This window comes from Heterocephalus glaber, unplaced genomic scaffold (assembly GCF_053883595.1).
Source record: "Heterocephalus glaber isolate CG9 unplaced genomic scaffold, H.glaber_assembly_v1.0 deba00001497, whole genome shotgun sequence".
Taxonomy (NCBI): domain Eukaryota; kingdom Metazoa; phylum Chordata; class Mammalia; order Rodentia; family Bathyergidae; genus Heterocephalus; species Heterocephalus glaber.
Genome location: NW_028258320.1, coordinates 38,840,244 through 38,853,012, shown reverse-complemented (window position 1 = coordinate 38,853,012; position 12,769 = coordinate 38,840,244). Strand labels below are relative to the sequence as shown.

The 12,769-nt window shown below is 37.5% G+C and overlaps 1 protein-coding gene across 5 annotated transcripts in view; it reads left to right on the top strand.

The window, feature by feature from the left end:
• Window positions 1-12,769, top strand: part of Slc16a12 (solute carrier family 16 member 12) — a 98,243-nt gene that overhangs the window by 69,247 nt on the left and 16,227 nt on the right. For all 5 annotated transcript variants that reach the window (XR_015440360.1, XM_087184884.1, XM_087184885.1 and 2 more), the window contains one exon: window positions 8,279-8,382. Coding sequence is in view for 4 of the 5 variants with exons in the window: in XM_087184884.1 (XP_087041010.1) it covers window positions 8,279-8,382 (104 nt within the window). In the remaining variant the exon portion in view is untranslated. The remainder of the gene's footprint in view (window positions 1-8,278; window positions 8,383-12,769) is intronic.

Here is a 12,769-nt window from a genome sequence, read left to right as displayed (position 1 = left end):
TGCTATTGGGGTGAAAGTCTTGCATCTTATTTTAGATTGTGGGTTTAAGTTTCAATTTCAGTTCAATTGAAATCAATTCTTTTTTTAAGAACATAAAAAGTAATTGTTTCCATTCTTATTAGTATGTTTGTGATACATAATAATTATATTCATTTTGAAGAATTAATAATATATAGTATTGGATAATTTTTTAACCTTTTCCCCAGTCCTTCTCTCTCTCTGCTTTCCTAGATCCCTTTCTCCATCTCTAAAAACTCTACCTCTCTATTTCTTACCATCTTTCCTTTATTTTGCTCTTTAAATTATTTATATTTTGGGATGTTCATGTAAAAGAAACCATTCAGTATTTAGCCTTGTTTCTTCTTTATTTCACTTAATATTATAGTTCAAAATCCATCCATTTTCCTACAAATGATTCAAATTTATTCTTCTTTATGGCTGAGTAATATTCCGTTCATCTGTTGATGGACAGCTAGGCTGTTTTCCTATTTTAACTATTGTGAATTGAGCTACTAACCTGTATCAAGCATTCATTGAGGACAAGGCCCTATGCTAGGTGCTTCAAAAAACAGATGTTGGACACCATATTGTAGGCTTAGGCACAAATAATTGAAATATAAAATATGCTAAATATAAATTTCTGTAAATACAGAATGTAAAATAATACTGAGAGTGAAATAAGTTCTGACCAGGAAGTTCAGGACAGGCTTTTCTAGAGAAGTTGTTCCTGAGTGAAATCTTAAAGAATGGGAAGGACTTGGCCTGGCAGAAAGGAAAGTAGAAGATGTTTCAAGCCATATCAGCGCCATGCACTTCATCTATTACTGGCTTGGCGGTCATGGTGAGTAGTCTCCTCTCCTAAACTGCCAGGGGTTTTGATGGAAATGAGAAAAGAAAGTTGTGGCTGGCAGAAAAGACCTGTTATTAGAAGTTATAAGGAGATTTGGACAGGAAGGCACTGATATTGGATAAAGATAGATGAGAAAAGTGATGATGCTTCAGAACCCAAATGTAATGAATGCTGAAGCAGCCAGGAAAGCTGGAGATGAGGACATGGAAAGCACCTCTGGGGAGATTTGTTCAATCAGATAATCAATGCCTATTGGGGAATCAGGTCTTTCTTCCTACTTAAAAGTGTACTTAGACATCATGCATTCAGGTAGTAAATTCAGACAATTTGGAAATATATAAAATAAGTCTTTTCCTCCTCATTTCTCAAATTCCAGTTTCACTGCCTAAAGTTAACCTTGTCAGTAGTTTCTTTGGATCAGTCCAAAAATGAAAACAAAACAAGAAAATCCCCAACCTTATATTAACATATAAAAACAGTCTTTTAGTTACATTATGGGCTCATATTGTATACATTGGCTTGAGATTTTTTCCCCCACTTATTATCTCTTGAAGTCTTTCTGTATCAGCACACCTGATTTTAGCTTACTGAAAAGTAGCTGCTTAAAATTCCACCATACCACAAGAGAATCACTTAAGCTTATGACTTTGGAACTAGCCTGAACAAAATAGCCCCCATCTAAAAAAATTGCACCTTATGGCTTGGTCTATATTTATTTCACACATTTTTATTGATGGATGCTTTTACTTTTTCTTGGTTTTTGCTGTTGCAAGCAATTGGTGTTGTTATGCCCCTAGTCATTGTAAAGTCCTTTCAGCTCCTCCTTTCCATCACACATCACACAAATTTTACATAGTCCTTAAAGTTGTGTAGGCTATTAAGACAGTCATTATTATTTACTTACTTACTTTACTTGTTAGTATGTATTGATTACTTATTTTTTCTTTGGGACATCTTTTTAGCAAATGCATTATCTATGTTAAGAATACGGTTAATGTGTAATATGTGCTTCATGACATCCTGTGTAATAGTTAATCACTTGAGGAAAGCCAGGCATTTAGCTCAATGGTTCCACCACCTGCCTCGCAAGTGCAAGGTCCCAAGTTCAATCCCTGGTACCAAAAAATTAATTACTTAAGTGAGTTGATTACTGAGAAGCAAAATTTGATTTAAATGTCCAAAAAAAAAACCACCCCACAACAAACCAAATCACGTACATCCAAGATTCATTTTTCTCTAAGTCTGCTGGATCCAAATTACTTGCAATAAGTGCCTATAGTTCTTTGGAACTGTGCGACTCTTTTGAATTCTTAACAATAGCTAATATTCTATAAATAATTCCTGACATGAACTAAACACTGGTGCTTGTTGGCATGTTTTCAAGTATTTTTCAGTGATTAAGTTAGTTAATTTTCATAACATACAGAGGTTTAATAACATATTTAAGGCCCATGCTTAGTAAGTGGAAGTGCTTTTAACCACTGGGCTACCTTGCCCCATGGATCAATTCCTGACCTGACTTAATGGATAGTTTCATCCACCAAATAAAAGCCCTTATCAAGTGCCAGATGTTGTCACCACCCAACTCTACAAGATCCTGTACAGAATTTTACAGCAGAAGTGGAAGACTGAGTCAGACCCCTTGAGAGAAAATGCCTTTGAGAAAGCTGTTTTGTAACTGATGACACTGGTGATATTTTGTTTCTACTTTCCTCTAAATAACACCTATCAAATGCTGGATGCTTATTTTATAGACAGGGAAACTGACACCCTGAAAGATTAAGATGCTTTATCAAAAACTCTCATTCAGTGAAAGCCTCTAAGATCAGAGCCCTGCTCTTCTGACATCGGTAATTGTACAAATATTCCAAAGAACAACAACGCAATTGTCAGAGTGAGATGCACACATGTTCCTTAATAAAATCTGATTTCATTAAAATTATGCCTGGGTTTAAAAGGCATAAAATTTAATAGTTGAAACATTCCATGGTCTTTTTCTCCTTGAGAACATAAGAATTGATATCATATTCTTCTTGCATGTCATTAAAGTCACATCATTTAGACACATGTATGCAGTTATTAAAAATTTTATTTCTGGCAAAAGTGCTTACATGCTTAGACAAGGATCTTACATACCTTTGATTCTTACCTACTTAACACTTGACTGGACATGACTAGTCAAGTCACTTTAAAAAAACCAGCAAGCAGAAAACAAAGCAAGATTTTAAAAACATTACGAGATACAAACATAGTCACGCTAAGTTCCCCAAACGAGAGTATTAAGTTTCCCAAATTTCACGTTACCTATTATATGTTTTAGTCCGTATTTACACTTTCAGTTTCTCACACCAGAGAAATCATACCACAGCGATATATGTGCACCCATGTTTATAGCAGCAGTTTGTAATAGCTAAAGCTTGGAAACAGCCCAAGTGCCCATCAACTGGAAATTGGATAAAAATGTGTTTTTTTTAATAAAATGGAGTACTACTCAGCCATAAAGAATGAGAAACTAGAGTCATTTATAGCTAAGTGGATGCGCATTGAGGCCATACTCTTAAGTGAAATAAATAGGACACACATGTGTAAATATCGAATAGTTTCTCTAGTGTGAGAAACTGAAAGTGTAAATAAGGATTAATATGATTAAAACAAATAATTGATAATTTGAAATAGGAAAAGGCCCAAAGGTGTAGGGGTGGTGGGAGGGGAAGGGAAAAGAAAAAAAGGGAAAGGAAAAATTATGAGAAAAAAATGGAAACAAAATCTATGTAAATAGGGAAGGGTGGAGGCAGTGAGGGGACACAGATAATGGGGAAAAAATAAGAACCAAGATACATCATGTACAGGTACAAGCACCCAATGATAAATGTAAATGTATTGTATATCTAAAATGTACCAATAAAAGAATTTTAAAAAAAGAAGCAATAACTGGGATCATAGAAAAAAAAGTTTCCCAAAATATCTTATTATCTGGGACCTTTTTTTCCTAGATCTTCTGTTTTCTTCTTACATCTCCAGCTTCTGCATCTCTTTCTTGCTGATTCTTTCTCTCAGCCTGTACCATACTAAGATTCTTCACATCCTATTTTACCTCATCTGGCCCATGTTCCTGTGTAGTGGCTGCCATCCAGTTTTCCCTTTCTCATTCATAGTTCTTGAAGTTGTTCAACTATTTTTACTTCTTTATATTCCAGTCACTTCCTCTGCCCAGTCTAATCCTTCCTTCACCTGTTTCTTCCTTCTTTGAACAATAATATGAGTACCCAGTACATAACAAGCACTGTACTAGATCTCTGAGATTCAGTGTGAAATAAGACAGATGTGTCTGCTGTCACAAAGCTATAGTCTCATGGAGAATACAAACAAATGCAAAGGGAATTACCATACAGTGCAGCAGATATCCAGCTTGTAGTAGAAACACATAAGAGAGACATCAATCCCAGTTTTATATTGTCACAGAGGATAGTCAGGGGAAGCCTTCCTGGAGGAGTGGACTCTTGTTTTGAAACACACACACACACACACACACACACAAAGAAGGTTGCTGGGAGAACAACTTAGAAAAGAAAAAAAGCAGAATTAGAAGTGAGAAAAAGTCCCAAGTGGGTGTTGAAAGAAGTAGGAAGTTCACCTCTACTGTGTGTAGAAGGTACTCAAGGTAGCCAAGTATGAATTCAGAAAGACCAGTTAGGAGGCTTTGGGCTGCAGTCCAGGAAAGAGATGCTGGCACGAGTTATGGTGTTAAGGGGGATGGAGATATATGGAGGAATAGAAGAGCTGTCTCCTATGACATAGAATAAATAGAACCTGGTGATTGATTCAATTGTGGTTTTGGTCTCCAGGGGACAGTTGGGCAGAAATATTCTGGGCAGAGGCCAGTGAGGCTGCTAAACATCCTATAATGCACAGGACCATCCCCACAACAAAGAATCGTGTGGCCCAGAATGTCAGTAGTGCTTCTTCTGAGAAATCCTGAGCTAAGGATAACTGAACTATTTTTATAATAATTCTGTATTTACTAAATCTTTATTCACTCAGACAGAACACCTAGTGGTTAGGAGAAAATAATAGACTTCTTAGTACTAGATTAGCAATCTTTAGGAGATTAAGAGATATCATAAGGCTTTTGCTTTTGTTTTTAGTGTGCAGACATTTTTTAGCTTTTGTTTTGTTTTTTGAGACTCAGTCTAATTACTAAATTGCCTAAACTGGGCTTGAACTTTGTGATCCTCCTGCCTCAGTCTCCCAGAGCGCTTGGATTACAGGTATGCACAGCCCCACCCAGCTTTATTAGGAGGTATTCTTGAGATTGATACTTGGCTGGGGAAGGAAGGAAAGGAAGGAGCACAGGCCAGAAGGGCTCTTGTTTTTGTTGTTAGGCTAAATTAAAACTACTGTAAGGTTGTTGCAGTTAATTCATGCTTTTAAAAAGCTCTGCATGATTTTCATTAAATTTAAATTCATACAATTATCCTGGTAGTTTATGATCCATTCTTTGTATTACAGAGGGTGACAATGTTTTGGTAGGCCAGGCCCTGACATAATTATTAACCTAGAGTCAGACCTACTGTAACATGTAATCTGGCTTCTCAAATTACTGGGTGGAAAAGGATTATTTTTTATGTCCCTTTGACAGAGGTAATTATATCAGTGTTCAGTGTAGGGGAACAAGAACAGGACTATGGTAAATGCAGAGATGTACGTCTCAGATGGCCTCAGGATCCCACCTGCAGCTGTCATGTTCACAGGGTCTCCCTCATCTGCAGAAATCTGCCTCTCCCAAGAGGGTGCTCTGCTAGGGCGGACCCACATCTAATGATTGATGGAGGAGGATGCAAAAAATTCTAGACCATTACAGTATTTCATTTGGGACTGGCTGTGGATTTGTCAGCAGGTTGGCATCACAGTCTGAGATTCATTCTCCTTCCCTCCCTCCTTTCCTCCCTCCATCCCTTTCTCTAATCCTGCATCTTTCATATTCTGTCCACAGGTGTTGGTCATCATTGTGTAGCCTACATATTAGGCTCCATGCCAGTGTCTGCTGGGACTTCAAATTCAGCTTCCCATACTGTTCCCTTTCCTCTTTCCTATCACTAGGGACCAGTGCAAAATGAAATTCCAGGGAGCCTTGTTTAAAAACCAGGAAGAAGTGTTGATAAAAGTATCAAAATAGAAAGCTTTTTCTTTCTTCAGTGGTCTCCCAATTTTTCATGGTGTTTTTAATTTGCTATTTAGGCAAAGAAAATGAGAATGTTAAATTATGAGCATAAATTTCCCATTCATCTTTATGTTATGTAATGCCAGTTTTAAATGCATATATGAGTATTGAACTCACTTAGAATCACTGAAGTTTTACAATTCATATTTTATAACTCATGTACACTTACATATTTTGTTTTCACCTGAACTGTGGGAATCATGCACACAGCTAAATCAACGGCTTTTATTTGACTTCTTGGTACTTGCACATCACACCAGTATTCTCTTATCTTTAACTAGTGTGTAAGTAAAGAAGGACTGAACAGAAGAGGAACTACGAGCAGCCCTCTTTTTCTCTTCTTTCTACATCATCATTTTCCACAAAAGTGGTTGGCTGATACAGTAAGAAATGATGTGGTAGGAATGCTTGGTCCTATGTGGTTTTTAAAACGCTCTTCCCTGTTTCAGCATTTAGAGCAAGTTTTGGCTCAGAATGGAAGCATGACCTCTGTTTGGGATGTTAGAACTTTTTTCTTGCTCCTCCATGGTTGCCCACTTGTGGATATACATCTTGTGCTAACTCTAAGTCTTACTCACCTCCCTTGGATCATGGGTCCACTGGAATTTGGTGCTGGGGGGGCATTTTTAGTGCTACTTGTGAGGGGAGGAGCAAAGAGCAGCAGACACTCATAGAAAGCACACGTATCTGCTCTGCTCTCACACAGCCTCATGGTTCCACTGGATTTTACTTATACAACCTAAATTCAAAGGTAAAATTATTAAGAATTGTAAGTCAATGTCAGCTGAACACTGACTCATTTCATGCTTCTGAGTGCCAGGCTCTGTGCATGTGCGTAGGTTGTGCGCCCAGGAAACTGGCCTCAGCTAACCCAGCTGTTCTGAATTTATGTGGTTCTCTTCCTTCTCCTGTGAGCTCTCCTCCACCCACCTTCACACCCAGCAGCAACTAGGGAGGAGGGAGAGAGTGATCACAACCGTGACTGGGCTGCTGAATCACGTGTGATGAGTTGGAAGTTAGACCTATCCAGAGATGGATAACCTCTCATCCTCAGGTCATAGGGCCCGAGTCCTTTCCCTGCGATCAGAGTTCTGAAAGTGTCTGGCTCTGAATTGGGATACTGCATAAATCTTTACATTGGGCCAGGGATTTAGCTCAGTGGTTTTGTCGCCTGCTGCGCAAACACAAGCTCCAGAGTTCGATCCCTGGTACCAAAAAAAAAATCTTCATGTAGCTCTTTCTCTTGTATCGTGATGCAAACTATTGCCTGTGCCTCACTTATGGCTTCTTTTCCCTGGGTAATTAACTATTTTTCAACATGAATATTTTTTTCACTTTCTTTCTCTACACACACACACACGCACACACACACACACACTTTTTTGATCATATAAAACATTATGCTCATTGTTAAATAATTTAAAATGTGTAATAAAACAAAAATGATCATTTATAATCCCACCATTCATATAAAATGATCGAGTGAATTTTGGTGTGAACGTTTTTAGGCTTTTTCTATTTACATGAACTATGTTTTCACAAAAAAATAAGTTCTTACTCTATGAACTATTTTATAGCTTACTTTTTTACTAAATATTATCTTGGAAATTTATTTCCAAATAGTAGGTAAAGCTCAACATCATCATTTTTAATATTTAATAACAAAGCCTTACATTTTATTAATATGCTATGATTTGCTTAACAAATCCTGTACATTTTGGTTAGTTACAATATTTGGCTATAAATAAATAGTTCTCTAGAATATATCCCTTTATGTATAGCTATTATTATTATAATCATCATATGATTATTACTTTTGTATAAATCCTAGAAGGGAATTGTTTGTTTTTATAAATTGTTCTTTACTTTTCAAATTATGAGTTCTACAGACACCTTTTAGAAGTTATAGATATATTACCAAAATACCAAGATGAGTAATAAATCATGTTTTTGACCTGCTATGAAACCTTCTCTAGAGCAATGGTCTTCATACCTTTTTGACTTTGGCAGCCCCTCTGATAGTTGAACACTTGTTCTTCTCTGCTACAGAATGACCCATATAGTCAGCTTCTAATTTCCCACTTACTATGCCTCAGCAATTAGAACCCTTAGGCAATGGGCAGATGACTGAATAAAAACTTTTAAATTCTGTTTCAGTACCATGCTCATTCACCTTTTGTACAAAATACCTGCATTGTGTTTTTCAGATGTATCTCAGTTTTTTTTGTGGAGTTCCAGACATACTTTGGTCAGGATTATGCACAAACAGCATGGATCCATTCCATTGTAGATTGTGTGACCATGCTTTGTGGTGAGTATTACTTACAAGGACAGACAATTACTGACTACTCTCTCTTTTTTTTTTTTGGTACCGGGGATCGAACGCGGGACCTTGGGCTTTCGAGGCAGGCAGTGGAATCACTGAGCTAAATCCCCGGCCCCTGACTACTCTTGAACTGTATATGACCGTGACCTTTGCCAAGATCAAATGACTTTCATTCCCAGTTTTTCTAAGTGAAAAGCCAGTGTTAAAAATTGGTAAAGAGGGCCGGGGATTTAGCTCAGTGGTTTCGCCGCCTGCTGTGCAAGCTCAAGGACCCGAGTTCGATCCCCTGTACCAAAAAAAAAAAAAAAAAAATTGGTAAAGACGATATGACAAGAAAAGATCAATCTATATAAAATATATATAAAACAAGAAAAGAGCCAAACTTAACCAGTCTCAGAATTAATGGTCTTGGCTGATGCCAGATGGAAGAGGTCATTAATACAACGAAAAGGACGTATACTGAACATCACAGAACCTGTCCTGATTTGGGGAGCAGTTTACCCCATAGTATATGCTTGGCTTCTGTCTTCCAAATGCTAAACTTCCTCATCCTCCAGTTATATGAACAATAATTGGATAGCTCCAGGTGCCCTTTCTATAGACTCTCCTTAAATGCCAGCCATATCACATCACATCTTTAGTCTTGGATTCCCAGATGGTTCAAAATTTGGCTCAGAGATTTCATCTTTACATGCATAAATACTTGGAGAAGCATTAGAGGAGGATAAGATTGTGTAATCAGGAGCCAAATGTATTCACTGTGGCTATAATTTCATCCAAGAAATCTCAAAGTTGCTCTTCAGGGGATGGAAACGAATACTCATCTATATAGTAGTAGATGATGAACTTTGAGATTTTTAAAATAAATTTCAAACCAAAGTTATTAAATTGATTTCTTAGAGTTTACAAGGCTAGATTATATTGGAATGATCTGCTTGCAGCATGGACTCACATAATCCTTTCATTTAGATAAGTCTAAAGTATTTAGGAAACTTTCATCTCTTCAGGCCTCATCTCAGTTACAAAGAGAAATACTATATTATTCAGTAACTTATAATAACTTTATCTGATTAAATGTTATTGGATGGGAGGGGTCCTGGTACCATTGTGTCCAGGTTCTTGGTATACCAAAGAATTGAGCAGGACACTCAGTGAAAAGAGTTCATGGGCCTGATAGGACCTGGTCCTGGGTCTCTTAAGGTCCTGGGAATATAAGAGGAACTATAACAGATGTTACAGGAGTACTGGCCCAATGGGGTACCTGACTCAGCCTACCTAGTGGGAGGAGGAGTTTTTGACCATACAGAACTTTTAGAGGAAGTGTCATGGTATCCAAAGGTGCTATAGGAGGTCAAAACTCCAATGAAAATGAGGTTAGATGCAGGCCAGGATTATGTACTTTTGGGTTTGTGCATGCTTTGGGTCTTGGTGGTGATAGGGTGACCTTTATCTATTGATTTTCTGATATTTTGACATTATCATCTCTGCTTTGTCTGGTTTGATTCTTGTTCCATGGCTGTCTGTTGTTTACTTGTCCTTGCTCTACCTCCTACCTCAATTCCATTCAGTGTACTGACTCATATTTATTTTTAGCAAAAATGTACATACTCAGGCATCAGTTGAATTGTGCTGAAATGCATTTCTTTGGTTGAGAGAAATTAGACAGCAATTCTAGTACTGACAGCAGACTTCATGAGAAGGATAAATTGACTTTTTCAAATGATAATAAGCTCTGAAGCAGTCAAAAAAATCATGTCTATGAGTTTTGTAGTTCATTTTGTTTTTCATTTCTTCAACAATCAGTTGATTTCCAGGGTCATGTTATTAGTCACCGAGCCTGTGTCATTATGCCAAGTGACTGTGTTTATCTTTCTCAGAGGATACTGGTGACTTATTTCCCTGACTGTTATCTTCTGGAGAATATTTGTAATCCCCCAAACGAGGTAAATGGCCTTAAGTGACCAGTATGATCACAATGACTACGTGAGACTTTGAGCAGGATCATTTTAGAGCAGTGTGATAAAAATCTATATAAGAATGTGAGACCTCTTATACTCAATTACCGCATACTGCTTACCAGATCATGTAATATTAGAACATTAGAGTTTAGAATACGGGACAAGAGATTACAGAATCACATCTGGGACACTTACTGTGTAAAATCTGCTGTAGATGAAACAGAAGTGAAAGATAGTCATTGAATTGGGTGTAAATGTTTCCATTGAGTTCAATGTAAATTTTGTCACTTTCCAATAACTGTAGTAGTAGTGTCCTTGAGAATTCAATTGATTCTCAGAAGGTTGCTTATTCCTATTCCTAGGAGGTTGCTTAAGATATATATATAGATACACACACACACACACACACACACACACACACACACCTGGTCCAGGGATTTAGCTCAGTGGCACTGTGCTTGTCTGGCAAGCACAAGGTCCTGAGTTTGATCCCTGATACCCCCCAAAAAACCAAAATATATATATATACATCAAGCCATTATTTTATTTTTATTTTTATTTTTTTAAAATTCTTTTATTGGTACATTTTAGGTATACAACACAATTACATTTCTCATTGGAAACTTGTACCTTTACATGATGCGTCTTGGTTCTTATTTTTTCCCCATTCCTAGCCCTCCCTTCACCTCCTCCACCCTTCCCTATTTACAAAGACTTTGTTTCCACTTTTTTCCTTTTCTCATATTTTTCCTTTTCCCTTCTTTCCTTTCCCCTGCCCCTCCCACTACCCCTACCCCTTTGGACCTTTTCTTCCTATTTTGCATTTTCGATTATTCATTCTAATCATTGGTACATTTTAGGTATACAATATAATGACATTCATCATTGGAAATTTGCACCTTTACATAATCTCTCTTGGTTCTTATTTTTCACCCTTGCCCAGCCCTCCCTTCAACCCCTCCATTCCTCCCTATTTACAAAGATTTTGTTCCTATTTTTCCATTTTCTCATATTAATCCCATTCCCTTCTATCCTTTCCCCTAGCCCTCCCACTTCCTTCCCCTTTGCCCCTTTTCTTCCTATTTCATATTACCTATTATACATTTTAGTCCTTATTTACACTTTCAGTTTCTCACACCAGAGAAACTATTCGGTATTTATACATGTGTGTCCTATTTATTTCACTTAAGAGTATCGCCTCAATGTGCATCCATTTAGCTATAAATGTCTCTAATTTCTCATTTTTTATGGCTGAGTAGTACTCCATTTTATTAAAAAAATCACATTTTCTTTCTTTTTTTTTTTATGTGGTACCAGAGATCGAACTCGGGTCCTTGCGTTTGCACAGCAGGTGCCAGAACCACTGGGCTAAATCCCTGGCCCCCAAAAAACACATTTTCTTTATCCAGTCTCCAGTTGATGGGCATTTGGGCTGTTTCCAAGTTTTAGCTATCACAAACTGTGATGCTATGAACATGGGTGCACATATATTACTGTGGTATGATTCTTTTAATTTTGGGGGGAAGATCCCCAGCAGTGGAATAGTGGGGTCTAATGGGACTTCCAGTCCTAATTCTTTGAGGTATCTCCATACTGATTTCCACACTGCTTGCACCAGTCTACACTCCCACCAGCAGTGGAGCAGGGTTCCTCTTTCCCCACAGCCCAGCCAGCATTTGTTATTGGTTGATTTCATGATAGCACCCATTCTTTCTGGGATGAGGTGGAATCTCAGCGTTGTTTTCATTTGCATCTCTCGAATGACCAGTGATGTGGAACATTTTTTCATGTATTTATTTGCTGTTTCTACTTCTTTGTCTGAGAAATGTCTGTTCATTTCAGATGCCCATTTTCGGATTGGGTCTTTAAATTTGGGAGGTCTGATCTTTTTAAGTTCTTTATAGATTTGAGATAGTTGACCTTTGTCTGAGGAAAAGCAGGTGAAGATTTTTTCCCATATTGTGGGTTGTCTCTTCACACTGCTGGTGGTTTCTCTTGCTGTGCAGAAGCTTTTTAATAAGAAGAGATCCCACTTGTTGATTGTGCTAGTTCATGTAAGCCATTATTTTAAATAGATAGGAGACATTAAACTGATGACTGAGTTCATCATGCACATTAAGTTGGCCCCCAACTTGAACCTAATCAATACAAAATGATTATTCAGATGCAAATATAATGGCAATTCTGAACTTGTCCATAGAAATACTGTTGTCAGCATGAAATTTTCTTTAGAAGAAAATTCACATGCCTTCCCCACCATTACAACACTTCTGCCATCGTCTGGAAGACCCAAGGAGTTCAGGATGAAATAACTCCATACTCAGTGTCAGGTGGCTTCAGCTGTACTTCTTGGTGAACTTGGGCACGCCATATCTCTCATTTTTAGCCTCTTACCATTTAAATTAATCTTGTAT